This window comes from Somniosus microcephalus, chromosome 2 (assembly GCF_052327205.1).
Source record: "Somniosus microcephalus isolate GS21.2 chromosome 2, FLI_Smic_1.0, whole genome shotgun sequence".
NCBI lineage: Eukaryota > Metazoa > Chordata > Chondrichthyes > Squaliformes > Somniosidae > Somniosus > Somniosus microcephalus.
This window is the reverse complement of record NC_140988.1, coordinates 379,668,662-379,694,633: the sequence shown is the minus strand read 5'-3', so window position 1 is coordinate 379,694,633 and position 25,972 is coordinate 379,668,662. Positions and strand designations below refer to the sequence as shown.

General features: G+C 48.4%; 1 protein-coding gene across 6 annotated transcripts in view; it reads left to right on the top strand.

Annotated features, from left to right (window-relative positions):
* Positions 1-25,972, top strand: part of dysf (dysferlin, limb girdle muscular dystrophy 2B (autosomal recessive)) — a 456,546-nt gene that overhangs the window by 384,361 nt on the left and 46,213 nt on the right. For 4 of the 6 annotated variants that reach the window (XM_085975973.1, XM_085975981.1, XM_085975994.1 and 1 more), the window contains 6 exons: positions 2,031-2,196; positions 4,647-4,720; positions 6,267-6,326; positions 15,774-15,872; positions 21,730-21,858; positions 23,659-23,814. In XM_085975973.1, coding sequence (XP_085832099.1) covers positions 2,031-2,196; positions 4,647-4,720; positions 6,267-6,326; positions 15,774-15,872; positions 21,730-21,858; positions 23,659-23,814 — 684 coding nt within the window. The remainder of the gene's footprint in view (positions 1-2,030; positions 2,197-4,646; positions 4,721-6,266; positions 6,327-15,773; positions 15,873-21,729; positions 21,859-23,658; positions 23,815-25,972) is intronic. The other 2 variants (XM_085976004.1, XM_085975990.1) reach the window with 1 other exon arrangement.

Genomic DNA, 25,972 nt, shown 5'->3' with positions numbered 1-25,972 from the left:
CCATCGAAGCCCATCCCTCTAGTACACTAACTCACCCATCGAAGCCCATCCCTCTGGTACCCTAACTCACCCATTGAAGCCCATCCCTCTGGTACCCTAACTCACCCATCGAAGCCCATCCCTCTAGTACACTAACTCACCCATCAAAGTCCATCCCTCTAGTACCCTAACTCTCCCATCAAAACCCATCCCTCTAGTACCCTAACTCACCCATCGAAGCCCATCCCTCTATTACCCTAACTCACCCATCAAAGCCCATCCCTCTAGTACCCTAACTCACCCATCAAAGCCCATCCCTCTAGCACCCTAACTCACCCATTAAAGCCCATCCCTCTAGTACCCTAACTCACCCATCGAAGCCCATCCCTCTGGTACCCTAACTCACCCATCGAAGCCCATCCCTCTAGCACCCTAACTCACCCATCAAAGCCCATCCCTCTAGTACCCTAACTCACCCATCAAAGCCCATCCCTCTAGCACCCTAACTCACCCATTAAAGCCCATCCCTCTAGTACCCTAACTCACCCATCGAAGCCCATCCCTCTGGTACCCTAACTCACCCATCGAAGCCCATCCCTCTAGCACCCTAACTCACCCATTAAAGCCCATCCCTCTAGTACACTAACTCACCCATCAAAGTCCATCACTCTAATACCCTAACTCACCCATCGAAACCCATCCCTCTAGTACCCTAACTCTCCCATCGAAGCCCATCCCTCTAGTACACTAACTCACCCATCGAAGCCCATCCCTCTGGTACCCTAACTCACCCATCGAAGCCCATCCCTCTAGTACACTAACTCACCCATCGAAGCCCATCCCTCTGGTACCCTAACTCACCCATCGAAGCCCATCCCTCTAGTACCCTAACTCACCCATTGAAGCCCATCCCTCTAGTACCCTAACTCTCCCATCGAAGCCCATCCCTCTAGTACCCTAACTCACCCATCGAAGTCCATCACTCTAATACCCTAACTCACCCATCGAAGCCCATCCCTCTGGTGCCTTAACTCTCCTATTCTAGCATCTAGCTGTGGTCTGACTGTCCCAAGTGTGTTCCTCACTCCTATCTGACGGGTTATTGCAAACATTTCTCACTGAGCAAAGGAGTTCATCCTAAAACCACAGAATGTAATCATTGACAGGTTTACGTCGCAGGTACAACCAGGCGTGCCTCTGACACATTTCTGCAGGAATAAAAAACAACGAGTAAGAGTTTCTGGCTCCGATTAAACTAAGCAGCGTTCTATGACCAAACTCACCTGTGTCTCTGGAAGGGCTACACCAGCATTTATTATAAAAACAGAAAATGCTGGGAATCCTCAGCAGGTCAGGCAGCACCTGTGGAGAGTTAACCGAGTTAACGTTTCAGGTCGGTGACCTTTCATCAGAACTGGAAAAAGTTGGAGATGTAACAGGTTTTTAAGCAAGTGCAGGGGCAGGGAGAGCGGGAGGGGAGGAAAGAACAAAAGGGAAGGTCTGTGATTGGGTGACGGGCAGGAGAGATTAAATGACAAAAGGGATGATGGTGCGAGGCAAAAAGAGGTGGTAATGGGACAGGTAAAGGAAGAAAAGATGGGTCTAGAGGAGCTGTAAATGGGAATGGCATAACTATTACCAGCACCTGCTGTTTGGAAAAATAGGGGCAGAGGTTACGGTCTGAAATTGTTGAACTCGATGTTGAGTCCGGAAGACTGTAAAGTGCCAAATAGAAAGATGAGGTGCTGTTCCTCGAGCTTACATAGAGTCATAGAGTTATACAGCACAGAAAGAGGCCCTTCGGCCCTTCGTGTCCGCACCGGCCATCAAGCCCTGTCTATTCTAATCCCATTTTCCAGCACTTGGTCCGTTTGCCTTGTATGCTATGGCGTTTCAAGTGCTCATCTAAATGCTTCTTGAACTTACGTTGAGCTTCGTTGCAACAGTGTAAGAGGCCGAGGACAGAGAGGGCAGAGACTTTAATATGATCTTGCAATATTTCTGACGTTTTCAATTCTATTTCAACCTCCCCTCCCCCGCCCCACCCCAAGTGTTTACCAAAAGAGCAGCTGTATTCTCCACCCATCACTGTCAAGGTGATTGATAACAGGCAGTTTGGGAGGAGGCCCATAGTCGGACAGTGCACCATCAGGTCTCTGGAAGATTTCTACTGTGACCCTTACATGGAGAAGAGGGACTCTGCAACTCTTCAGGCTGGTAAGAGCTCACTCGTCTTTCAACCCTATTCCAATGTGCCTGCCAAAATTAAGAATTAAGGGTCTGTATATACTTACAACAACAACTGCTAGTTATATAGCAGCTTTAACGTAGCAAATGTCGGAAGACTCCTTACATTGCCAGCACTGAGTAGTCACGTTAGAATTAGAGCAGGGAAAAAGTTGGGGCGTGGGACTAAATTGGACAGGTCTATCAAAGAGCCAGCACAAACATGACAGGCCAAATGTGCTGTAAGATTCTATTCGATCTTGGGGATTGAAAGTGCAGTCGGGAAGATTGGCTCTGTTTTTTAGTGATGTTGATCGAAGGATAAATATTGACCAGGACACCAGGGTGAACTCCCCTGCTCTTCTTCAAAGTAGTGGCCTTGGGCTCTTTTACATCCACCTGAGCGAGCAGACGGGGCCTCAGTTTAACATCTGAAAGACGGCAGCTCCGACAGTGCAGCACTCCCTCAGTACTGCAGTGGGAGTGTCAACCTGGATTAGGGGGCTGAAGCTTCTGGAGTGGGACTTGAATCCACAACCTTCTGACTCAGAGGGCGAGAGTGCTACCCTGTGAGGGGTTTGAGGTGGCAGTTCCAAAGCGTCTGGGCCCAAGGCTATTGAAAGAGTGGGGGGGGGTTGGAAACGGTGGGAACAGGAGGCCAGAGGTAGCAGACGGGAGGATGCAGAGTGGGACCTACAGTTGGAGGAGGGTACGGTTAGGGAAGAGCAAAGCTACGGAGGGATTTGTAAACAAGGGTGAAGATGGGCGGCTGCTGAAGCTCAGCAAGAACCTGACAAGAGTTTTGGACTCGTAAGAACATAAGAAATAGGAGCAGGAGGAGGCCATTCGGCCCCTCGAGTCTGCTATCTTCAATAAGATCATGGCTGATCTGATCTTGGCCTCAACTCCACTTCCCTGCCCGCTCCACATAACCCTTGACTCCCTTATCGTTCAAAAATCTGTCTATCTCCACCTTAAATATATTCAATGACCCAGCCTCCACAGCTCTCTTGGGAAGAGAATTCCAAAGATTCACGACCCTCTGAGAGAAGAAATTCCTCCTTATCTCCGTTTTAAATGGGCGGCCCCTTATTCTGAAACTGTGCCCCCGAGTTCTAGATTCCCCCACGAGGGGAAACATCCTCTCTGCATCTACCCTGTCAAGACCCCTCAGCATCTTAGATGATTTATATGACTCCCTAAGACTACTGGCAATAGTCTGTGAGCGCCATAGTGTGCAAGCTTCAAGCTCGTCATCACTCTGTACATTGTGGATATAAAGTGTAAGGAAACTGGATGCCTGGGTTACACAACTCGCACCCTGCTGGGATGGCCAAATGGAGTTCGCCACATGACCATATGTTGACACAAAAATTGGAGGCATTTGGCCAATCGATTAAAGAAAGAAAGAAATATCTCACATTTCTATAGCACCTTTCACGGCCTCAGGACGTCCCAAAGCGCTTTACAGCCAATGAAGTACTTTTTGAAGTGTAGTCACTGTTGTAATGTAGGAAACGGGGCAGCCAATTGTGCACAGCAAGATCCCACAAACTGCAATGTGATAATGACCAGATCATCTGTTTCAGTGATGTTTGTTGGGGGATTCATTTTGGCCCCAGGGCATGAGTTTACACTGTCATGAACTCTTCCTGAGTTATTTAATCCCCCCACTATTGACTCAGCAGGTATGTTTTGGAAGATATGTATAATAGCCAATTAAAGTCAAATGTTTTTGGTCATACTAGCCGACCACCTGTGGCGATGTACATTGGCAGTCGCGAACAAGTGTACACTTCGGGTGAAGAAATCTTAGAGGGTGAGGGTAAGATTCTGAGGGGGATTGACAGGGTAGATGCTGAGAGGTTGTTTCCCCTGGCTGGAGAATCTAGAACTAAGGGGGCACAGTCTCAGGATAAGGGGTCGGCCATTTAGGACTGAGATGAGGAGAAATTTATTCGCTTAGAGGGTGGTGAATCTTTGGAATTCTCTACCCCAGAGGGCTGTAGATGCTGAATCATTGAGTATATTCAAGGCTGAGATCGATAGATTTTTGGACTCGAGGGGAATCAAGAGATTGGGTGGGAAAGTGGAGTTGAGGTCGATGATCAGCCATGATCTTATTGAATGGCGGAGCAGGCTCGAGGGGCCGAATGGCCGACTCCTGCTCCTAATTCTTATGTTCTTATAATTGGACCAGGGCGTCAATCCCCATTTAAAAATCTTACATTTAGTCTTTATTTTTCTAATTCCATTATAAATTCCTATGCCTATATTAATAAAGGGAACTGTCTATGTAAACTTGTCACGTTGTAATTACACCTTCCCACCAGTGGTAGCGCTGCAGTATCTCCACTGGGAGGAGTGTGTAACTACAGCAGGTCTGAGGCTAAACCAGCTGGGTCGAACCATCTTATTTCTCTCTCTTTCTCTCTCCGTAGATGAACGAAGTCCCTCACTCCGAGACGATGTCTTAATTGACATCGATGACAGACAGCCTCTGATCCCAGGCCAGGTAAGGGTGTGTTTCAAACCTCAAAACAGAGATGGAGAAATGCCACTGCCGCGTTCTTGATCATCGCCATTAGTCAGTGATGTATGTATGGGTCACTTTGTGTCTCTATCTAAGCTCTAATCCAGCTCTGTGATTGTCTGTCACTGTGTCGTAAGCACTCAGTGCGCTCAATCACAGCTTGGCGTTTAGTATTTGTGTTTCTTCTTTCTACTGCTGGTGTGACTGGTTGTTCTTTATCGGTTTCAGTTTCAGTTTATTGATTAATCAGACAGGATGTGACCATGAAAAAGACAAATCTGGTGGAACGATGAGACCTTTATTAACCTCCAACATGTGGACGCCTTGTCATTAATCATTAACCTAATATTGAAAGGACAGTGTAATAGTGTAGGATAAAAAGAAGAAAATAAGCCTTGCATTTCTACAGCGCTTTTCACAACCTCAGGACGCCCCAAAGCACTCTACAGCCAATGAAGTACTTCAGAAGTGTGGTCACTGTTGTAATGTAGGAAATGTGGCAGCCAATTTGCCCACAGCAATGTGATAATAGCCAGAGAATCTGTTTTGGTTAGACCGTATTCGTAATACTGCGTTCAGTTTGTGTCCCCTCAAATGGTGGGTGTTATAGAGGCTTTGGAGAAGGTTCAGAGGAGGTTCACAACGATGACTCCCAACTTAAAACACCGCAGTTATTCCAAGAGGCTGAAAAACTGGATCTATTCACTTTAGAGATGCCTAGACCATGGGCTGATTGGATGGAGCTATATAAAATAGTTAAAAGACTAGATTATGTTCCTATTGGTAGGTTATTCTAATTTAATAGATTGGGGACAACCATGGGTCAAACATAAAAGTTACACAAGGGTACGGCTAGGTTAGATGTTGGGCGGTTCTTCTCTTCCCAGTGGATAGTAGATCTTTGGAACATGTTCCCAGCTTGTGCGGTGGGTGTCGACTCTCAGCTTATGTTCAGAAGGGAGCTGGACCAGTTCGGGGTTGTGGCGGAGCTCATGTCTTATAAAAGGTAGGTGGAATACCAGGTAATATCAGCACAGTCAGTGTGGTCTCCAGGTCTTGGTTTCGTTGACGAAGAGCGTTGGAGTGGTATTTTCCAGATTGTCTCCCCCAATTGGCCTTGGGTTTTTTAACATAGAAACATAGAAGATAGGAGCAGGAGTAGGCCATTCGGCCCCTCGAACCTGCTCCACCATTCAATGCGATCATGGCTGATCATCCAAATTTAGTGGTTTTCTTGCCTCTCCCAGGAGATCACAGGGTGGAAGGTAGAGGGGATGTCTAATCATTGATGCTTCCATGCATCACAACTGTGTGGGGCAGGCTTGATGGACCAGATGGTCTTTTCCTGTCCATCGGATTGACCCAGTGGCGATGGGATGAATGAATGGTGGTATATGTCCAAGCCTGGATGTTGCGGTTGAGACCCTGTCTGGATGGAGATGCCTTTGTATACGTGTGGATGCAATCATTCTTGCTGTTGCCTGTTGCTGTTGCACTAACCCTTCTAACAACTCCTTTCGATTTGTAGTTTGCAGGCCGCATGACCAGCTCAACTTTGAATAAATTCCCTTCTATGTCCAGTCTCCATGTATGTATGGCTTCATTTACATATCTTTAATGTCAGATTGTGGGCACATTTAATGATTCTTGTAGTCAATAATCTGGCACACGGAGCTAACATTTTCTAGGATTCTTGAGCTATGCGGTTTTGAGCTCGTTCTTGTGGGAAACTACACTCGGGTTCCCAAAGGCTTCACAGGAACAACGGCAAAAACGTCGATATTTTTAATCCATTATTTTTTTTATTTATCATTCTTTGGGGATGTGGGCATCACTGGCATATATTGCCAATGCCTAGTTGCCCCTTGAGAAGGTGGTGGTGAGCCGCCTTCTTGAACCGCTGCAGTCCGTGTGGTGAAGGTGCTCCCACAGCGCTGTTAGGGAGGGAGTTCCAAGATTTTGTCCCAGCGACGATGAAGGAATGGCCGATATATTTCCAAGTCAGGATGGTGTGTGACTTGGAGGGGAACTTGGAGGTGGTGGTGTTCCTCTGTATCTGCTGCCCTTGTCCTCCTGGATGATGGAGCTCAGGGGTTTGGGAGGTGGAGATTGGAGAGCTAAGACAATCAAAAAAAATCTCGTGGCATGTATAGCCATTTGTTGTCAGGCCATCTGGGTTGCATGTAACTGAGTCTTTTATGTGGGTGCTGTAACCTAGTGGCCGTGGTACTGGAGCTAACCAGCCCAGAGGTCATGAGTTAAAATCCCACCATAGCAAGTTGGGGAATTTGAATTCAATAAATCTTATGGGTTAACACCAGGAAAAAAATGGTCATGAAAACAGCCAGATCATTGTAAAATCCCAGTTGGGGACCTACCACCCCTACCAGGTGTGGCTTGCAGGTGACTCCAGTCCCACAATATCTGGTTGACTCTGAGGTAAACTGCACCATCTTCTCAACTGGAGACAGGCAATAAGCAAGGCGTCACTTGCATCCCAAAGTCAATAGAGAAACGTTGAACCAACTTTGCCTGTTTAAATATTTCCTGAAACTTATTTTTTCCCTCCAGGCTGGAATTTGTGCTGTACATCTTTGCTCTCAAGTATTTTTCTTTTCTCATTATCTCAATCTATTTGTCAATTAGATTTAAAAAAATAGTTTATGGTGATTGATGTAAGAAAACTACTAGGCACTTGGTCTAAGCGTTAAACAAAGCTTTAATCAACTGTTTCACAACATGGAGGTCTAGTTGTGTCCTTCACTAGTTCCTGTTGAGAATGTCCTGCGCAAGCTGGGCCCGTGCCCGAGTATTTATACTCTCCCTGGACAGCGTCACCCGCAGGCCGCTCAGTATTATTTCATAAGTCTTTCTTTCATGAATGACTGATTCATGTCAGTGATAATGTTCTGTTTGGAGGACATAGAGAATTGGACAGTGTGAGAGTGCTGAGCTAATCCATGAAATGTCGAAATCTTCAAAAGCAGAGGAATGAGGGTCTATTGCAACTGCCCCAAATACCCCTGAGCTAGGGATGGGCAATTAAACTAATCGCTATCCAGTAACTGCTGGAAGGGCGAGTGAGTGAGCTGGCTTCATGGCTGAATAAACTCACTGGCTCAGCTCACAGATGAATAGCCACTTTTGTTTTTTTGATTGAATAAATGTTTTGGTTTGATTTGATTACACATCTACTCACTCTTCCCTTGTGGGACGGATCGCAGGCTGATTAAACAGTCTGACAGGCCGCGATGTGATCGCTCCTCCCACGGCCGTAACCAGCTTTATCCCAGCCCGTAGGTGGGGTGGAGAGGAGGGAGGGGGTTCATCGGGAATGGTAGAATAGTGTAACGTTACTGGACTAGTAATCCGGAGACAAGAATTCAAATCTCACCACAGCAGCTGGGGAATTTATATTCAGTTAAATAATATCAGTAATGGTGACCAGGATTGTCGTAAAAACCCATCTCACCACCACCTTCTGAAGGGCGATTAGGGATGGGGCAATAAATGCCGGCCTTGCCAGCGACGCCCACATCCCGAGAATGAATTTTTAAAAATGTCCTATCCCATGGGAGGGTTTATGGGCTCACACAACCCATATGATGGGGTGAGGAGGACACCCACCGGACACAAGTATCCCGCTGGATGTCAAACTGGAATTCAGAGCGAAGCTCTGCTCTCCGCTCCCTGGGACTGTCGGGAGCGGGGATCGAACCCTGACCCTCCTGACCCAGAGGCGGGAACGCTGCCACTGAGCCAGTGGCGGGCTCCGTTTTCATATGTCGGAGATATGAAAGCTGAGGGAGCTGAGGAGATCCACAGTTTAGAAGTCCGAGGGAAAAAGGAGCTGGCGTAGTAGGTAGTGTAATCAGTCTCAAAGGAAAGATCTTGCATTTCTATAGCGCCTATTCACAACCTCAGGGCCTCCCAAAGCGCTTCACAGCCAACTAAGTACTTTTGAAGTGTCGTCACTGTTGTAATGTTGGGAAATGCGGCAGCCAATTTACGTACAGCAAGATCCCACGAACAGCACTGAGATAAATGACTACAGATTCATAGAATAGTACAGCACAGAAGGAGGCCATTCGGCCCATCCAGTCTGCGCCGGCTCTTTCGAAGAGCAATCCAGTTAGTCCCACTCCCCCGCTCTTTCCCCACATCCCTGCATTTTTTTTCTCCTTCAAATATGTATCCAATTCCCTTTTGAAGGCTACTGTTGAATTTGTATCCACCGCCCTGTCAGGCAGCGCATTCCAAATCCTAACCCCTCATAACCAGATAATCTATTTTGGGTGGTGCTGGTTGACGGATAAGTATTGGCCAGGACAGTAGCTCCATGGGGTATTTTAAGTCCACCTGAGAGGGCAGATGGGGCCTCGGTTTAACATCTCATTTGAAAGACAGCACCTCTGACAGTGCAGCACTCCCTCAGTACTGCACTGGGAGTATCAGCCTAGATTTTGCACTCCAGTCTCTGGAGTGGGACTTGAGCCCACAACCTTCTGACTCAGAGGCAAAAGTGCTACCCACTGAGCCTATCTTAAGGGTAAATTCCGCGATCCCCTGTTGCCAGTGGGGAGATCTGGTGGGATCTTGCTGTGCGCAAATTGGGTGCCGTGTTTCCTACATGACAACAGTGACTACGCTTCAAAAAGTACTTCATTGGCAGTAAAGCGCTTTGGGACGTCCTGAGGTCGTGAAAGGCGCTGTAGAAATGCAAGTCTTTCTTTATTCTTTTACATAACCCGGTCACGATTCTGGAGAGGATGGGTACAGGGAGTAAATCAGAGGGAGACTGGAGTTAAAAAAAAACTGAAGGATGTAGGGAAAAGAAAGAAATTGATGCCGACATCCAGTTTTAGATCCAAACTCGATGGGATTGTTCCTGCCCAAACCCACACCCGTCCACTCGCTGCTGAATCGGAAGCTGACCCCATTGCATTTGTGGAGTGAGTCGGTGCCTACTTGCTAACTCCTCTACTAACTGATGTTTTTATCTTCATTGCATCGTTACACTGGCAGACTCGGGAGACCATGTGGGTGAGTTTCACGGAGTCATTAACAACTCGCGCGAGTATCACTTACCATCCGATGCTTGAACGAAAGCGATAATCTCTTGAATTCTGATGCCCCCTTGGAACAGTCAGAAGGAGCAAAGAGACCTAGCTGGTTGTTCCCCAATTTTTTTCGGAGGATGGTGGCTGAGGGGTGGTGAGGGAGGGGTTGTGGGGAAAGTGTAGTTGAACTTTAACCTCTTTATTTTGGGGTGAGTTCAGAGCCTGTGTCACTGAAGTGTTGGTGGCGCCATTTTTCAATGCTCAGTCATTGAGTATATTCAAGACAGAGATCGATAGATTTTTTGATATTAAGGTCCCATCAAACACCCCCTAGGTCCAGGACCAGTGTACTCCAATACAATACAGGAAACTTTGGTTTATCCGGAGGTTATATGTCTGGAATACTCGATCTAATGGCAAAAATCAGGAGCCGTTTTCTATAAGTTTTTTTAGTTCTCGTTGCTTTTTTTTTTTCCCCAGTCAGGCACTGCAAGGTCTGTAGCTATAGCAACAGCTTCAGCTAGAGACGCTTGCAGCTGCGGCCGACTGTTTAGAAGCTGTTGCTAAGCAACAGTGTTTGTTGTCAGATACGGAGATGAAAACCTCCGTATGCTTCAACATTAACTTTGTATGTCCGGCAGTTTTGATAGATCGGCAACAGCTCGGTCCCGTCGGTGCCGGATATCACAAAGTTTCCTGTATAAGGCTCTTGTACTCTACCTAACTTGTTTGAGCACCAACTTCAGAAGAACACATCTTGCCAAACCGGTGTGATGCTTTTCCACTGCCACAACAGCCGTTGATGTGACTCTCTTGTGTGAGATTATGAAGTCTGTGCTAGTTGGTGCAGAATTGGGAGGCAGCTTTGGGCTGTAACTTTTGGGCCCACTCCCAGTAGCAACTGGGCTAAGCCGAGCCTAAATAAGCCACAGCTGTTGTTGTTTCATTTCACGGGAAAAGCCTACAATGGGATGTCTAGTTTGGCTGTCCATCCGATGGCCTCCTGAGATACCGAGTGGAGAAATGAGGTGCCTCCCGCAACAGATCTCAGTGGGCAGGTTGATGTGAGGTGTTCCACGGTCTGGGACTCGTGGCCACAGTCGCACTTCGGGTCGTCCCTCATCTTCCACTGGTGGAGCAGGTGATCGCACCGTCCGTACCCCGTGCGGATTGGGCGGAGCGCCGTCCAATGTCTGCGAGGGAGGTCGGAGCCAGGTGGTTGGGCTGGGGGGAGGGGGTTTCGAGAACGAGGGGCCGTAGATAAATGATTAAATGTGAGAGATTTAGAACAGAGGGCAGGAGAAACCTCTTCACACACTGAGAGTTGTGAGGCTGTGGGATTCACTCCCAGGGTGAGTGGTTGAGGCAGAAACTATGTCAACATTCAAGATTGGATTGGAGAGGGGGATGAACCGACATGGGAACAGGGCGGGAAAGTGTGATTAGAACTATTTGCTCATGTGGAGGGTAAATGCCTACACAGACTGGTTGGGCCGAATGGCCTGTTTACAGTTTGTAACTTTTGTGTAGTTTCTGGTCAACAGGACACAACAACAACTTGCATTTATATAGCGCCTTTAACACAGTAAAACATCCCAAGGCACTTCACAGAAGTGATTATCAAGCTAAATTTGACACCGAGCCACATAAGGAGATATTAGGGCAGGTGACCAAAAGCTTGGTCAAAGAGGTAGGTTTTAAGGAGCGTCTTAAAGGAGGAGAGAGAGGTGGTGAGGTTTAGGAGGGATTTTCAGATCAGCCTGTTCTTCAGAGCTGCTGTCCTTTCCATGGGTAGAGTAGCACGGTCAAGTAATTGGAGATCCGTTGCAAATCATTGGGTTTTCTTGGCACAGTGATATTTTGATGCAAATTGTGTCTCCTGATCTGGACTAATAGCCAAACTCGCTGGAACATCATGGGGGAGCAGAGCCAGAACACTTTGCACCGTAACAGCGGCCCTCGTCCACGCTGCTGCAGAACGCTGCTCTGCCTCATGGTCCTGCAGCAGACACACGAAGGTCATGGAGGAGCAGCTAAACGCCGCCGTGAGGACAGTGTCAGGGTCGCTCAAGCCCACTCCAACTGAGTGGTTCCCGGTGCTGTCCCACATTGCCCCGCCTGCCATTCGCCGCGTCGCCACCATGCTCCGTGAGATGGAAAAAATCATCAGCAACACCGACATTCCCGTTCACGAAGACTTGAAAAACCCACCACGAAAGCGCTTAAAATCGCGCTGACCGTTCTGGGAAACAGCAGCTAATATTCACGCCGCTGGTATCCACCCACTATCCAGACGGACGGAATCGTGGGAGGCATGCAACGTAAAGAGCCAACACCTCATCACTGACCCAACAGCAGAGGTGCCTGGCTCCGACCTCCCTCGCAGACATTGGACGGCGCTCCACCCAATCCGCACGGGGTACGGACGGTGCGGCCACCTGCTCCACCAGTGGAAGACAAGGGACGACCCGAAGTGCGACTGTGGCCACGAGTCCCAGACCGTGGAACACCTCACATCAACCTGCCCACTGAGATCTGTTGTGGGAGGCACCTCATTTCTCCACTCGGCATCTCAGGAGGCCATCGGATGGACGGCCAAACTAGACATCCCATTGTAGGCTTTTCCCGTGAAATGAAACAACAACAGCTGTGGCTTATTTAGGCTCGGCTTAGCCCAGTTGCTACTGGGAGTGGGCCCAAAAGTTACAGCCCAAAGCTGCCTCCCAATTCTGCACCAACTAGCACAGACTTCATAATCTCACACAAGAGAGTCACATCAACGGCTGTTGTGGCAGTGGAAAAGCATCACACCGGTTTGGCAAGATGTGTTCTTCTGAAGTTGGTGCTCAAACAAGTTGGGTAGAGTACAAGAGCCTTATATTGTATTGGAGTACACTGGTCCTGGACCTAGGGGGTGTCTGATGGGACAGTGTAGAGGGAGCTTTATTCTGTATCTAACCCGTGCTGTACCTGCCCCGGTAGTGTTTGATGCGACAGTGTAGAGGGAGCTTTATTCTGTATCTAACCCGTGCTCTACCTGCCCTGGGAGTGTTTGATGGGACAGTGTAGGGGGAGCTTTACTCTGTATCTAACCCGTGCTGTACCTGCCCTGGGAGTGTTTGATGGGACAGTGTAGAGGGAGCTTTACTCTGTATCTAACCCATGCTGTACCTGCCCTGGGAGTGTTTGATGGGACAGTGTAGAGGGAGCTTTACTCTGTATCTAACCCATGCTGTACCTGCCCTGGGAGTGTTTGATGGGACAGTGTAGAGGGAGCTTTACTCTGTATCTAACCCATGCTGTACCTGCCCTGGGAGTGTTTGATGGGACAGTGTAGAGGGAGCTTTACTCTGTATCTAACCCGTGCTGTACCTGCCCTGGGAGTGTTTGATTTGACAGTGTAGAGGGAGCTTTACTCTGTATCTAACCCGCGCTGTACCTGCCCTGGGAGTGTTTGATGGGACAGTGTAGAGGGAGCTTTACTCTGTATCTAACCTGTGCTGTACCTGCCCTGGGAGTGTTTCATGGGACAGTGTAGGGGGAGCTTTATTCTGTATCTAACCCGTGCTCTACCTGCCCTGGGAGTGTTTGATGGGACAGTGTAGAGGGAGCTTTACTCTGTATCTAACCCGTGCTCTACCTGCCCTGGGAGTGTTTCATGGGACAGTGTAGAGGGAGCTTTGCTCTGTATCTAACCTGTGCTGTACCTGCCCTGGAAGTGTTTGATGGGACAGTGTAGAGGGAGCTTTGCTCTGTATCTAACCCGTGCTGTACCTGCCCTGGGAGTGTTTGATGGGACAGTGTCGAGGGAGCTTTACTCTGTATCTAACCCATGCTGTACCTGCCCTGGGAGTGTTTGATGGGACAGTGTAGAGGGAGCTTTACTCTGTATCTAACCTGTGCTGTAACTGCCCTGGGAGTGTTTGATGGGACAGTGTAGAGGGAGCTTTGCTCTGTATCTAACCCGTGCTGTACCTGCCCTGGGAGTGTTTGATGGGACAGTGTAGAGGGAGCTTTACTCTGTATCTAACCCGTGCTGTACCTGTCCTGGGAGTGTTTGATGGGACAGTGTAGAGGGAGCTTTGCTCTGTATCTAACCCATGCTGTACCTGTCCTGGGAGTGTTTGATGGGACAGTGTAGAGGGAGCTTTACTCTGTATCTAACCCGTGCTGTACCTGCCCTGGGAGTGTTTGATGGGACAGTGTAGAGGGAGCTTTACTCTGTATCTAACCTGTGCTGTACCTGCCCTGGGAGTGTTTGATGGGACAGTGTAGAGGGAGCTTTGCTCTGTATCTAACCCGTGCTGTACCTGCCCTGGGAGTGTTTGATGGGACAGTGTAGAGGGAGCTTTACTCTGTATCTAACCCGTGCTGTACCTGCCCTGGGAGTGTTTGATGGGACAGTGTAGAGGGAGATTTACTCTGTATCTAACCCGTGCTGTACCTGCCCTGGGAGTGTTTGATGGGACAGTGTAGAGGGAGTTTTACTCTGTATCTAACCCGTGCTGTACCTGCCCTGGGAGTGTTTGAAGGGACAGTGTAGAGTGAGCTTTAATCTGTATCTAATCCGTGCTGTAGCTGCCCTGGGAGTGTTTGATGGGACAGTGTAGAGGGAGCTTTACTCTGTATCTAACCCCGTGCTGTACCTGCCCTGGGAGTGTTTGATCGGACAGTGTAGAGGGAGCTTTACTCTGTATCTAACCCGTGCTGTACCTGCCCTGGGAGTGTTTGATGGGACAGCGGAGAGGGAGCTTTACCCGTGCTGTACCTGCCCTGGGAGTGTTTGATGCTTCAGATGTAAAGTGTTCCATTCCCTGGCGGTGACATCGATCAATTTGATGGGGATGGAAAATATATGTTTTTGGAAGATATTTGACTTTTTGTAAGAATTATCCATTGCAGGGTTCCTCCTGCCATTAATTGCAGTATTATACTGTTCGTGATGCTAAATGTCTCAGAGAAATGGAACGGTTAACTTCTGTAACTTGTGGACCATGGCAACAGACAACAAATTGCATTTAATACCGGAAGTATCCCAAGGTACTTCACAATGGAGAGGGTGAAGCAGGCACTGAGCAACAGCAGGAGATGAGTACGGGATGCTGAGTGACAGTGCAGATGATGAGGTCGGCTTTGAGGATGTTTTTGAAGGTGTAGAGTGAGGTAGGGAAATGGAGCAGGGTAAGGAGACCGCTGTCGGGACTAGATGACATGGCTCTACAACCAATGAGGTGGGGGATGATGAGGGATGAGCAGGAAGCCAGTGTTCGGAGACGGGAGGTTTCGGAGGTAAGATGGGGGCAAGGCCATTGTGACACTCAATATGTTGCACTGGGGGAACAGTGAGCCATTGAGCTTAGTGAGGTCAGGAGTGGTAGGTGAACTGGACTTAGCCTGGGATAGGATGTGGATGGAGTGAGATGGAGCGTGAGATAACAGACGGAGAGCATTGGAGGACCTGAGCCTGGGTGAGGTTAAGGCATGGCCGAGGGGTGAGGGTAAGGCAGGAGTGATTGCTGCTGTGGAGGTGGAGATGGGCAGTCTTGGGGGTGGACAGGATGTGGTGGTTGAATCTCAGCTCAGGGCCAAACAGGACACCAAGGGTGAGTCAGGGAAAGGGGATGTAAAAAGGGAGAAGGCTGGGGTTTTGACAAACTTGCCACCAACAGCAATGGGATAAATGACCAATGAATCAGTTTAGTGTTAAAGTCAACGGGAAAGAAACCTGAGCGGGGTGTTAAAACGGGCCCATTTCGCGTTATCATCCAGGACCAATTCCGCCCCCATTGTTTACGCCCCCATCAGCCATGTAGGAAAGATAAAGGGGCCGATCTTCAGGGAATGTGTTGATCTGGGGCGTAATGCTAAGAGCACGACCAAGATAGACGTGACATTTGACACCAGGCACTGTGTTCTTTTGATGCCAAGTCCTCGTTGAGTGGACTTGCCATGGATGATGATGTTTGTTTTTTTAGGAAGATGAATTTGTTGACTGGTGGAGCAAGTTCTACGCGTCGACAGGTGAGAACAACAAGTGTGGAACTTACCTGGATAAAGGCTTTGACACGCTGGAGGTAGGACCTGCCATACTCTGTACAATCTATACTGCCAAGGGCATTATCAGCATTGGCTGCAGTGAGTAGCCGTGGCCTTCCAGGTGTTATAGGCGCATTAGCAACAAGAATTGGGCTGAAGCCAAGGTTAAAGAGTTTTTACAATGGCCCCCCTTCACGATGGAAAGGCCACTCGCACCCGTCAGACACATGCCAGTATTGAGAGCTGGTGTTCTGGTCTCCACTCGCCGGGGCTGTCTGGGGTGGGGCTCGAACCCTTCACCTCCTGGCCCAGAGGGGTGAATGCTACCACTAAGCCAAAGGTTCACTCCCTTAAGAAAGTGCGGATTGAGAAAACACCACTCACCCCATCAAACCCATACCTTCTAACAGACTGTGTACAATCTATACTGTCAAGGGTATTATAAATGTTGGCTGCGATCAGAAGCCTTGGTCTCCCAGGTATCATTGGAACATAAGAATTAGGAGCAGGAGTAGACCATTCGGCCCCTCGAGCCTGCTCCGCCAGTCAATAAGATCATGGCTGATCATCGACCTCAACTCCACTTTCCCGCCCAATCCCTTGATTCCCCTAGAGTCCAAAAATCTATCTATCTCAGCCTTGAATATACTCAACGACTCAGCAGCCCTCTGGGGTAGAGAATTCCAAAGATTCACCACCCTTTTAGTGAAGAAATTCCTCCTCATCTCAGTCTTAAATGGCCGAGCCCTTATCCTGAGACTGTGCCCCCTAGTTCTAGACACTCCAGCCAGGGGAAACAACCTCTCAGTATCTACCCTGTCAATCCCCCTCAGAATCTTGTATGTTTCAATGAGATCACCTCTCATTCTTTTCACATTAGGAACAGGAGGAGGCCATTCAGTCCCTCGGACATGCACCACTATTCAATTAGATCATGGCTGATCGGCACCTTAACTCCATTTTCCCTCCTTTGCTCCATATCCCTTGATACTCTTACCCAACAAAAAATCTATCAATCTTAGTCTTGAAAATCTCAATGGTCCCAGCATCCACAGCCTTTTGGGGGAGTGAGTTCCACATTTCCACTCCCCTTTGTGTGGAAACCCATTAGCTCCGCTAACTCTTCAAACACACCCCATTAACTCTTCTATATTCTTCACTAGCTCTTCAATGTATTCGATCAACTGTCCACCATATTCTGCTAACACTTCATAACACTCCACTTACTCTGGCATTCTTCATCACTGTTCCTCAGATTGTTTGATGTTCCTCATATTTCCTCATTTCACAATATATATTAATGATCTAGACGAGGGAACTAGATGCAATATCTCCAAGTTTGCAGATGACACAAAGCTGGGTGGGCGTGTGTGCTGTGAGGAGGATGCCGAGAAACTCCAGTATGATTTGGACAGGTTGGGTGATTGGGCAGAAGCATGGCAGATGCAACATAACGTGGATAAATGTGAGGTTATCCACTTTGGTGGCAAGAACAGGAAGGCAGATTATTATCTGAAGGGCAATAGATTGGGAAAAGGGGAAGTGCAATGAGACCTGGGTGTCCTTGTGTACCAATCGCTGAAGGTAAGCATGCAGGTGCAGCAGGCGGTTAAGAAGGCAAATGGTATGTTGGCCTTCATAGCGAGATGATTCGAGTACAGGAGCAAGGATGTCTTGCTGCAGTTGTACAGGGCCTTGGTGAGACCACATCTTGAGTATTGTGTGCAGTTTTGGTCACCTTATCTGAGGAAGAATGTTCTTGCCATGGAGAGAGTGCAGCGAAGATTCACCAGACTGATACCTGGGATGGCAGGAATGACATATGAGGAGAGATTGGGTCGATTGGGCTTATACTCGCTGGAGTTTAGAAGAATGAGAGGGGATCTCACTGAAACTTATAAAATTCTAACAGGACTAGACAGACTAGATGCAGGAAGGATGTTCCCGATGGCAGGGGAGTCCAGAACCAGGGGTCACAGTCTAAGGATAAGGGGTAAGCCATTTAGGACTGAGATGAGGAGGAATTTCTTCACCCAGAGAGTGGTGAACCTGTGGAATTCTCTACCACAGAAGGCAGTGGAGGCCAATTCATTAAATATATTCAAGAAGGAGTTCGATATATTTCTTAAGGCTAAAGGGATCAAGGGATATGGGGAGATGGCAGGGACAGGGTACTGAATTTGGTTGATCAGCCATGGTCTCATTAAATGGTGGAACAGGCTCGAGGGGCCGAATGGCCTACTCCTGCTCCTATCTTCTATGTTTCTATGTAATCCACTCATTCTTGCCCCACTGACTCTTTCACGTTTCTCATTCACTTTTCATCATTTTCCGAAGCCATCCTTACATCCTTACGTTTTTTTCACTTTCCTCTACAAACAAGGATAACGTTGATGCGATGTTCCAGGGTAGCAGATATTGAGCTGCATGATTCTCTGCCCCTGGTCTCACACCAGCTGGACATTTGGGAGAATAAAATCTCTTTCGGTTCAGACAGGACACAGTATTGTACACAGGGCTCTGAATAACAACATGGATGCAATCGATGAGCCTCTGGATGCTAGGAAAGCCAGCAGACTTGAGTTGGTCTCCCGTGTTGGTTAGTGGAAAAAGCATTGAGGTTGTTCACTCAGAGGGTGGTGAACCTGTGGAATTCTCTACCACAGAAGGCTGTGGAGGCCAAGTCACTGAATATATTTAAGAAGGAGATAGATGGATTTCTAGGCACAAAAGGCATTAAGGGTATGGGGAGAGAGTTGGAATATGGCATTGAGATAGAGGATCAGCCATGATCATATTGAATGGCGGAGCAGGCTCGAAGGGCCGAATGGCCTACTCCTCCTCCTATTTTTCTATTTTTCTATGTTTCTATGTTGACCTTGTTTTGTAAGACAGTTATGAGACATCCACGATATGCAAACATGGCCGACACTGCAGCTGTCCCAGTTCTAGACTGCAATGAATTGGGTGTATTAAAAATGGGGGCCAAGATAGGTACATAGGACTTGCTAGACCAAGGTCCATCGAGTTCGCCTTCTACCATCCTGGTAGTCGCACGACACTACAATAGTGGAGTTGTTGACTAATCACGGCAATCTATCTCCACTAATGAGTCTACAACAGACCCAGACATGAGGTGAGGAAACCCAGCAGTGATGGAGAGCTTTGGGAGACATAGCTCCAAAGTCACCTGTTCTTCCCGAGCTCGCTACACTCACCACATGACATGTCTCAAATTACTCACATACTGTGTCCCAAAATATTATTATCTGATAATAGACCATGATGCTACCAATAGTGCTGTACAATTGTTAGAGCCGGGATGGTGTGTGACTTGGAGGTGGTGGTGTTCCCGTGCACCTGCTGCCCTTGTCCTTCTAGGTGGTGGATGTTGTGGGTTTGGGAGGTGCTGCCGAAGAAGTCTTGGCGAGTTGCTGCAGTGCATCTTGTGGATGGTACACACTGCAGCCACGGTGCGCCGGTGGTGGAGGGAGTGAATGTTTAGGTCAACGGATGGGGTGCCGATCAAGCGGGCTGCTTTGACCTGGATAGTGTTAAGCTTCTTGAGTGTTGTTGCAGCTGCACCAATGTCAGACATGACCGCTGTAAGGCATGTCCGGAGCACTGAGACCCAACCTTTACTCTGATATGTTGAGAACATTTGGGAGACGGGCAATACTTGAGGAGAAATGAACACTCACTACATTTCTGAATGGAAACACTCCAAGTGCTTAATACTGACAGATTAAAGAGAATGTTTGAAATGTAAAGGTTCAAAACCCTCAAAACCCAACGAAGGATCATGTCGCATTCCTGACGCCCCCTGGCTTCCCTCAAACCATTAAACTCACCGGGGGAGAAATTCAGTATTGCCCTCTTTGGGGTGCAATTATCGGTCGTGCGCAAAGTTTAGCGCCTGGCGCTAATTATCGCCTCTGACTGCAAACTTGGCTTTTATCGCCCCTGGAGGTGATTGGAGCGCTAAATCAGGCGCTACACACCTCTCTTAAGTTGCAAAGGCCGAGGAGCGAGGCACTACCTCAGAGCGCTGGCGAAGCTCATGTGAGGCCAGTCAGCAATGGAACACAGACACACTGGCGCCGGCCAGTTCTTAAAGGGTAGGGTTGATCTTGCTCTCCATCCACACCCTGCTCATTGCAGCCTTGAATCTCGGCCTGGAGCGACCTGTACATCAAATCTACTGGAAAGAACAATGGAGAGGCCCAGGGAAAGAGCTCAGAGTGCAGCCCCCACAGTCTCTTCTAAATCGAAAGGAAGGGCAAATCAAAATGAACCTGCAAAGTGCTGCTCAGTACCCAAAACTCCTTCACACAGCGTTGAATCTCTCCAGAAGTCTCTCTCTCTCTCTCTCAGAATGCGTGGTGCGAAAATATCACCAACAAAAAAAGGCAGGAAGCGGTCTCCTTTAAATAGCGCTCCCCCAGTCCGTTCCTGACTGCAAAACGCTCCCCTCAACCTGTCATTGCTAGCGGCAGGCAGTAAGGCAGGGGGCGCCACACAGTATCCGGTCCGGGGTGCTACCGGGGCGTTGCGCACTCGACTGACGTCATGATCTGCCGGCGCAGGAGATCGTGGCGGTAGTGTTTAGCGCCGCCACAAAATGTCTAGTTAATTTCGTGAGTGGCGCAAACATCGCCGCGCACGGGCGCTAGTTGCTTTGCGCCCCATTAGTGCCCTCTTAAGGCGTTAACGGGAGGCACAAACCAACTGAATTTTCCCCCCACCTATTTATCTCATTTCCAACATCGCTTTGGTTAATTCTTTACCAAGATTTAAAGTTACAAGGAGCGATTACACAAACTAGGCTTGGGAATTTAGAAAGTTATGGGGCGATCTGATCAAAGTTTTCAAGATATTAAGGGGAACTGATAGGGTAGATAGAGAGAAACTATCTCCGCTGGCTGGGGAGAAAAGGACGAGGGGGCGCAGTCTAAAATTAGAGCCAGACCTTTCAGGAGTGAAGTTAGGAAACACTTCTGTAATGTATATACCTTTAAGTGGGGAACTATCTTTTACAGCTCATGTATACTGCAGTACCGGCAGTGACCACACCTGTATATAGCCCTGAGTAGTAATCTGTACAGTTCAGTTGCAGTGTGAGCCACGTTGAGTAAACACCTGTTGTACCGTTCTCCGCAGTCTGTGTCTTATTATACACGGACGCAACAACTTTGACAAACAAAGGGTGGTAGAAGTTTGGAACTCTCTTCTGCAAACGGCAATTGATGCTGGGTCAATTGTTAATTTTAAATCTGAGATTGATCGATTTTTGTTAACCAAAGGTATTAAGGGAGATGGGGCAAAGGCGGGTATATGGAGTTAGGTCACAGATCAGCCATGATCTTATTGAATGGCGGAACAGGCTCGAGGGGTTGAAAGGCCTTCTCCTGCTCCTACGTTCCTGTGTCCCTTAGATTAATTTTTAATGTACGGCATTTGATAGGGTACTTCACAATGACTCCCTAGGGGCCTGAAATTCACTAGCGCCTGAAACCGGGCACAGAATCATTCAGCGAGCCATCCCACTGCTAGATTTGTCATCGTTGTGCCTGTTTCACGCTTGTAAAAATGGACGCAATAATCTTTGACGTACGCCCCACTCGTGATGTTGACTCGTGACTTTGCTTCTCGTAAGTTTTACTCGGTTATGCACAGTGATAGGATTTACATCATGTTCTGTGTAAACCAACATTTTCATGCATTTAATGGTCAAACGGTTCTTGAAAGAGCCAGGAGCCAATATTCCTGTCGAAGTTTAAGTAGTAATTTTGTGAATGGGAAGTGGCAAGCTCTTGCTCAGCGAGCCTGCGTCCTGGTGGGACCCTCGGCTGGCAGTGAGGGGCTCTCATTGTTTTCCGCCCTCTTGTTCCACAGGTTTACGAAGTTGAGCTGGAGAAAGTCAAGGAATTTGAAGGGTTAACGGATTTCTGCCGTACCTTCGTGCTGCATCGCGGGAAGACCGAGGACGAAGATGAGGACCCCTCGGTGGTGGGAGAATTCAAGGTGAGGGAACAGGTTCATGGGCACCCATCCTTGGTGATGTTCTGTGTTTGTGCTTTGGGCTGTGGTTTTTTTTGCCGGAGAATCCGAGGTGAAAGGCCAAGGCCAACAGCATGGAACGCCAAAGCCACAAAGAGGACCAGGACCAGCCTCGCCAGTGGTCCCTGTCATGAATTTTACCATTCATGTAGAAATGACTCATGAGATAACACTGGGCGGCCAGCTGGTGGCGCCGCCCAAGGAAAGTATAAATATTCGGGCGTGGGCCCAGCTTGCTCAGGACGTTTTTGTAACCAGGAACTAGTGATGTAACTAGAACTCATGGTTGTGAAACAGTTGATTAAAGCCTTGTTTTACACTCAAACCAAGGGCTTAGTAGTTTTCTTATGTCAGTCCCTTTTTCCAGTTCTGACGAAGGGTCTCAGACCTGAAACGTTGACTCTGTTTTTCTCTCTCTCCACTGGCCTGCTGAGTGCTTCCAGCACTTCCTGTTGTTATTTCAGATTTCCAGCATCTGCAGTATTTTGCTATTGTGTCGCCAATGGTCTAACGGTTCATGGCATCGCTTGGTGTACCTCTGAGATATACACAATGGAAGGTCTCAGATTCAGTTTCTTTATATTCGTTCCTATGTGGGCGTCGCTGGCAAGGCCAGCATTTATTGCGTTTGAGAAGGTGGTGGTGAGCCGCCTTCTTGAACCGCTGCAGCCCGTGTGGTGAAGGTGCTCCCACAGCGCTGTTTGGGAGGGAGTTCCAGGATTTTGACCCAGCGACGATGAAGGAACGGCCGATATACTTCTAAGTCAGGATGGTGTGTGACTTGGAGGGGAACTTGGAGGTGGTGGTGTTCCCATGCGCCCGCTGCCCTTGTCCTTCTAGGTGGAAGAGGTCGCGGGTTTGGGAGGTGCTGCCGAAGAAGCCTTGGCGAGTTGCTGCAATGCATCTTGTAGATGGTCCACACTGCAGCCACGGTGCGCCGGTGGTGGAGGGAGTGAATGTTTAAGGTGGTGGATGTGGTGCCTGTAATGATATCAGCAAATAGTGATGGTATTTGCCTGTTTGATTATTTATGCCTTACCAGCATATTTGCCTGATTGATTGCTTGTGCCTGACCAGCAGAGGGCATGTGACAGAGACAAGCAGTTTAGTTTTAGTTTCGCTTTTAGATGGATCACAAGCATGGTGTCTCCTGTAATGCTGTTAACTGAGTTGAACATACTTTAGATAAAAAGAGATCTCTTTCATGAATGTGTCGTCATTGAACCCACATACAAATCGATACAGTGCCAATCGAGCGGGCTGCTTTGTCTTGGATGGAGTCAGTTCCGAGTATGTGCTGAGTTACTAAGATAAGCAGGAGGCAGGATGGTGCAATTTGTCTCGCCACCTTTGAAACCAGTTGGGGAAAAGAAAACCAGACATGGTCCCTGCCTTTGACTCCTGCCCAATGACTTGAGATGGTGGTTAGTTATCTGTAAATTTTGCCAGGGACCTGGTGGGTAGGCAATGTCACATCTCTTATCAAGAAGGAGAATATGATAAAACAGGTAACTATCAACTATTTAGTCCAACGTCAGTTGTGGCTGAGCTCTTTTGAACTCCAGTTGTGTACTTTTGAAGTGTGACAGCTAATTTGCGCACAGCAAGCTCCCACAAACTACCAGCGCCTCAGCTTAAACCCCCTAACAGTGGATGAACCTGCGCAGTTCCAGCATTGTGTGGCGCATTAACAGGCGGGGCAGTATCCTCAGCAACTGAATGGTTGTACTCCTGTTCCTAACTGAATGCTGTTGCTACCTTCAGGGGAGCTTCAAGATCTATGCCCTTCCCGATGACCCCTCTGTGCCCAACCCACCTCGCCAGTTCCACCAACTCCCAGCCAGCGGACTCCAGGAGTGTCTGGTCAGGGTCTATGTTGTCCGAGCTTTTGGATTGCAGCCGAAGGATTCCAATGGAAAGGTTAGTGCGTCACCATGGAAATGTGAGTGAAATTCTATTGTTTGTCTCTCTTTTTCAAAAACCTTCTCTTTTTTGCCATTCATCGGTTCCTCTTTTTCTTGTAGGAGGTGCTTGTTGCCTCCATTTACTTCCACTCAGTGTTTTTTTAAAAAATTGCATCTATATAGCGCCTTTTACAACCTCAGGATGTCCCAAAGCGCTTCACAGCCATTGAAGTGTAGTCACTGTTGTAATATAAGAAACGTAACAGCCAATTTGCACACAGCAAGCTCCCACAAACAGCAATGTGATCATGACCAGAGAATCTGTTTATTTCAGTGATGTTGGTTGAGGGATAAATATTGGCCCCAGGACACCGGGGAGAACTGTCCTGTCCTTCTTCAAAATAGTGCCCGTGGGATCTTTTTCATCCACCTTAGAGAGAGTAGACAGGGCCTCGGTTTATTGTCACATCTGAAAGACGGCACCTCCAACAGTGCAGCGCTCCCTCAGTACTGCACTGAGGAGTGTCAGCCTAGATTCTCTGCTCATGGTCTATTGGAGTGGGACTTGAACCAACAACTCTCTGACATCAAGAGGCGAGACCGCTACTCATTGAGCCACAGTTGATATTTGAACATGGGTGAGGTGGGGGAAATACTCATTCATTTTGGAACTTTTGACCAGGCCTGTTCTTTCCACGATTTTGAAAAGGACAAGAAAAATTCAGACTGGTTGCCAAGTCGCCAGGATTGTCTCGGAACCTCCAGGAATTAAAGATTAATCTCCCGGACACTGCTGGGAGCATGGGAAGGGCAATAAATCCCCATCTTTGCCAGCGATGCCCACACCCTGAAAATGAATAATAACAAATAAGACATAAGAACATAAGCAATAGGAGCTGGAGTAGGGCATACAGCCCCTCGCACCTGCTCCACCATTCAATAAGACCATGAAAGAAATAAGAAAGACTTGCATTTATATAGTGCCTTTCACGACCACCGGACATCTCAAAGTGCTTTACAGTCAATGAAGTACTTTTTAGAGTCATAGGCCTAGAAATTTGGTATAGCCGCGTTTGGGGCGCTAGTCCTGGCGATGCGCAAAGTTTGGCGCCAGGTGCAATTTAGCACCACCTAGCGCGATATTGGGTTGCAGCGCCCCTAAAGGTGATTACGGCGCTAAATCAGGCGCTGCACGCTACTCTTAAGGCACTAACCCGGCGGCACAACCCAATTTTGCGGCGGCGGGGCGCAGCGAGGGTGCTGTCAATAATCACTTTCCCTGAGACACACTGGCGCCGGCCAGCTCTTAAAGGGGCAGGTCAATTGGCATCACCAGACACACTCACTGCCTTGTAGGCCATCAAAGTGGTGGGAGCCTACCTGTGGCGCACCAGCCTAGCAAGACATGGAAAGGGTGAGGCAGAGGGCGGAACCCCTCACTGATGGGGCATTGGATGCTTTGGTTGGCGCAGTGGAATCAAGGCCAAGGAAGATGGTCGGAATGTGATTTATGTTTTGGACAGTCTCCCAGGTGTGAGAGGCAGTTATGTGTCAGTGTATTAGTTTTGCTTTCTGTTGCCATAGCTTTCTCATGTTTGAAGGAACCACATTTTGTGTAATGAAACACTTTCTTCATTCACAATGGCTATGCCTGCTATTTACATGCATCTTGCCCTTCACAGGCTTGGGGGTATCAGACCGGTTCCATTCCTGTTCTTGGAATGGCAGCAAGCATTCCGTGAGAGGGGCTTAGAAGCTACTTCTGATCAGCCTCTGACACGCAGCCTGAGAAGAGCCGCTCGCGTAGAAGTTCAGGCCAGCAGGCATCTTCTCAGCCACCGACAGAGATGTCCTGCACCTTATCTGAGGCTGCAGATCTGGCTGAAGCAGCTGGCACAGCTTAGTCACCACCTCCTTTCTAAATCGCAGCCTTCTGACGCACTGCTCCTCCGGCATGTTCATGTAGGAAAACTGCTGTCGGAAAACCCTGGCAGCGTAAGGTCTGCTGTGGCGACGTCTGTTGGCCCTCCTCCGTCTGGCCATGCCCGCCCCCCTCTCCCAGCGTCTCAGTGCCCTTTCCAGATGATTCAGCAGCAGGACGTTCCCCTCCAATGCAGCCCCCATAATAAGTGCCCACAGGAAGGTTCCCCGTTGTCAAGGCTCACCAACAGCAA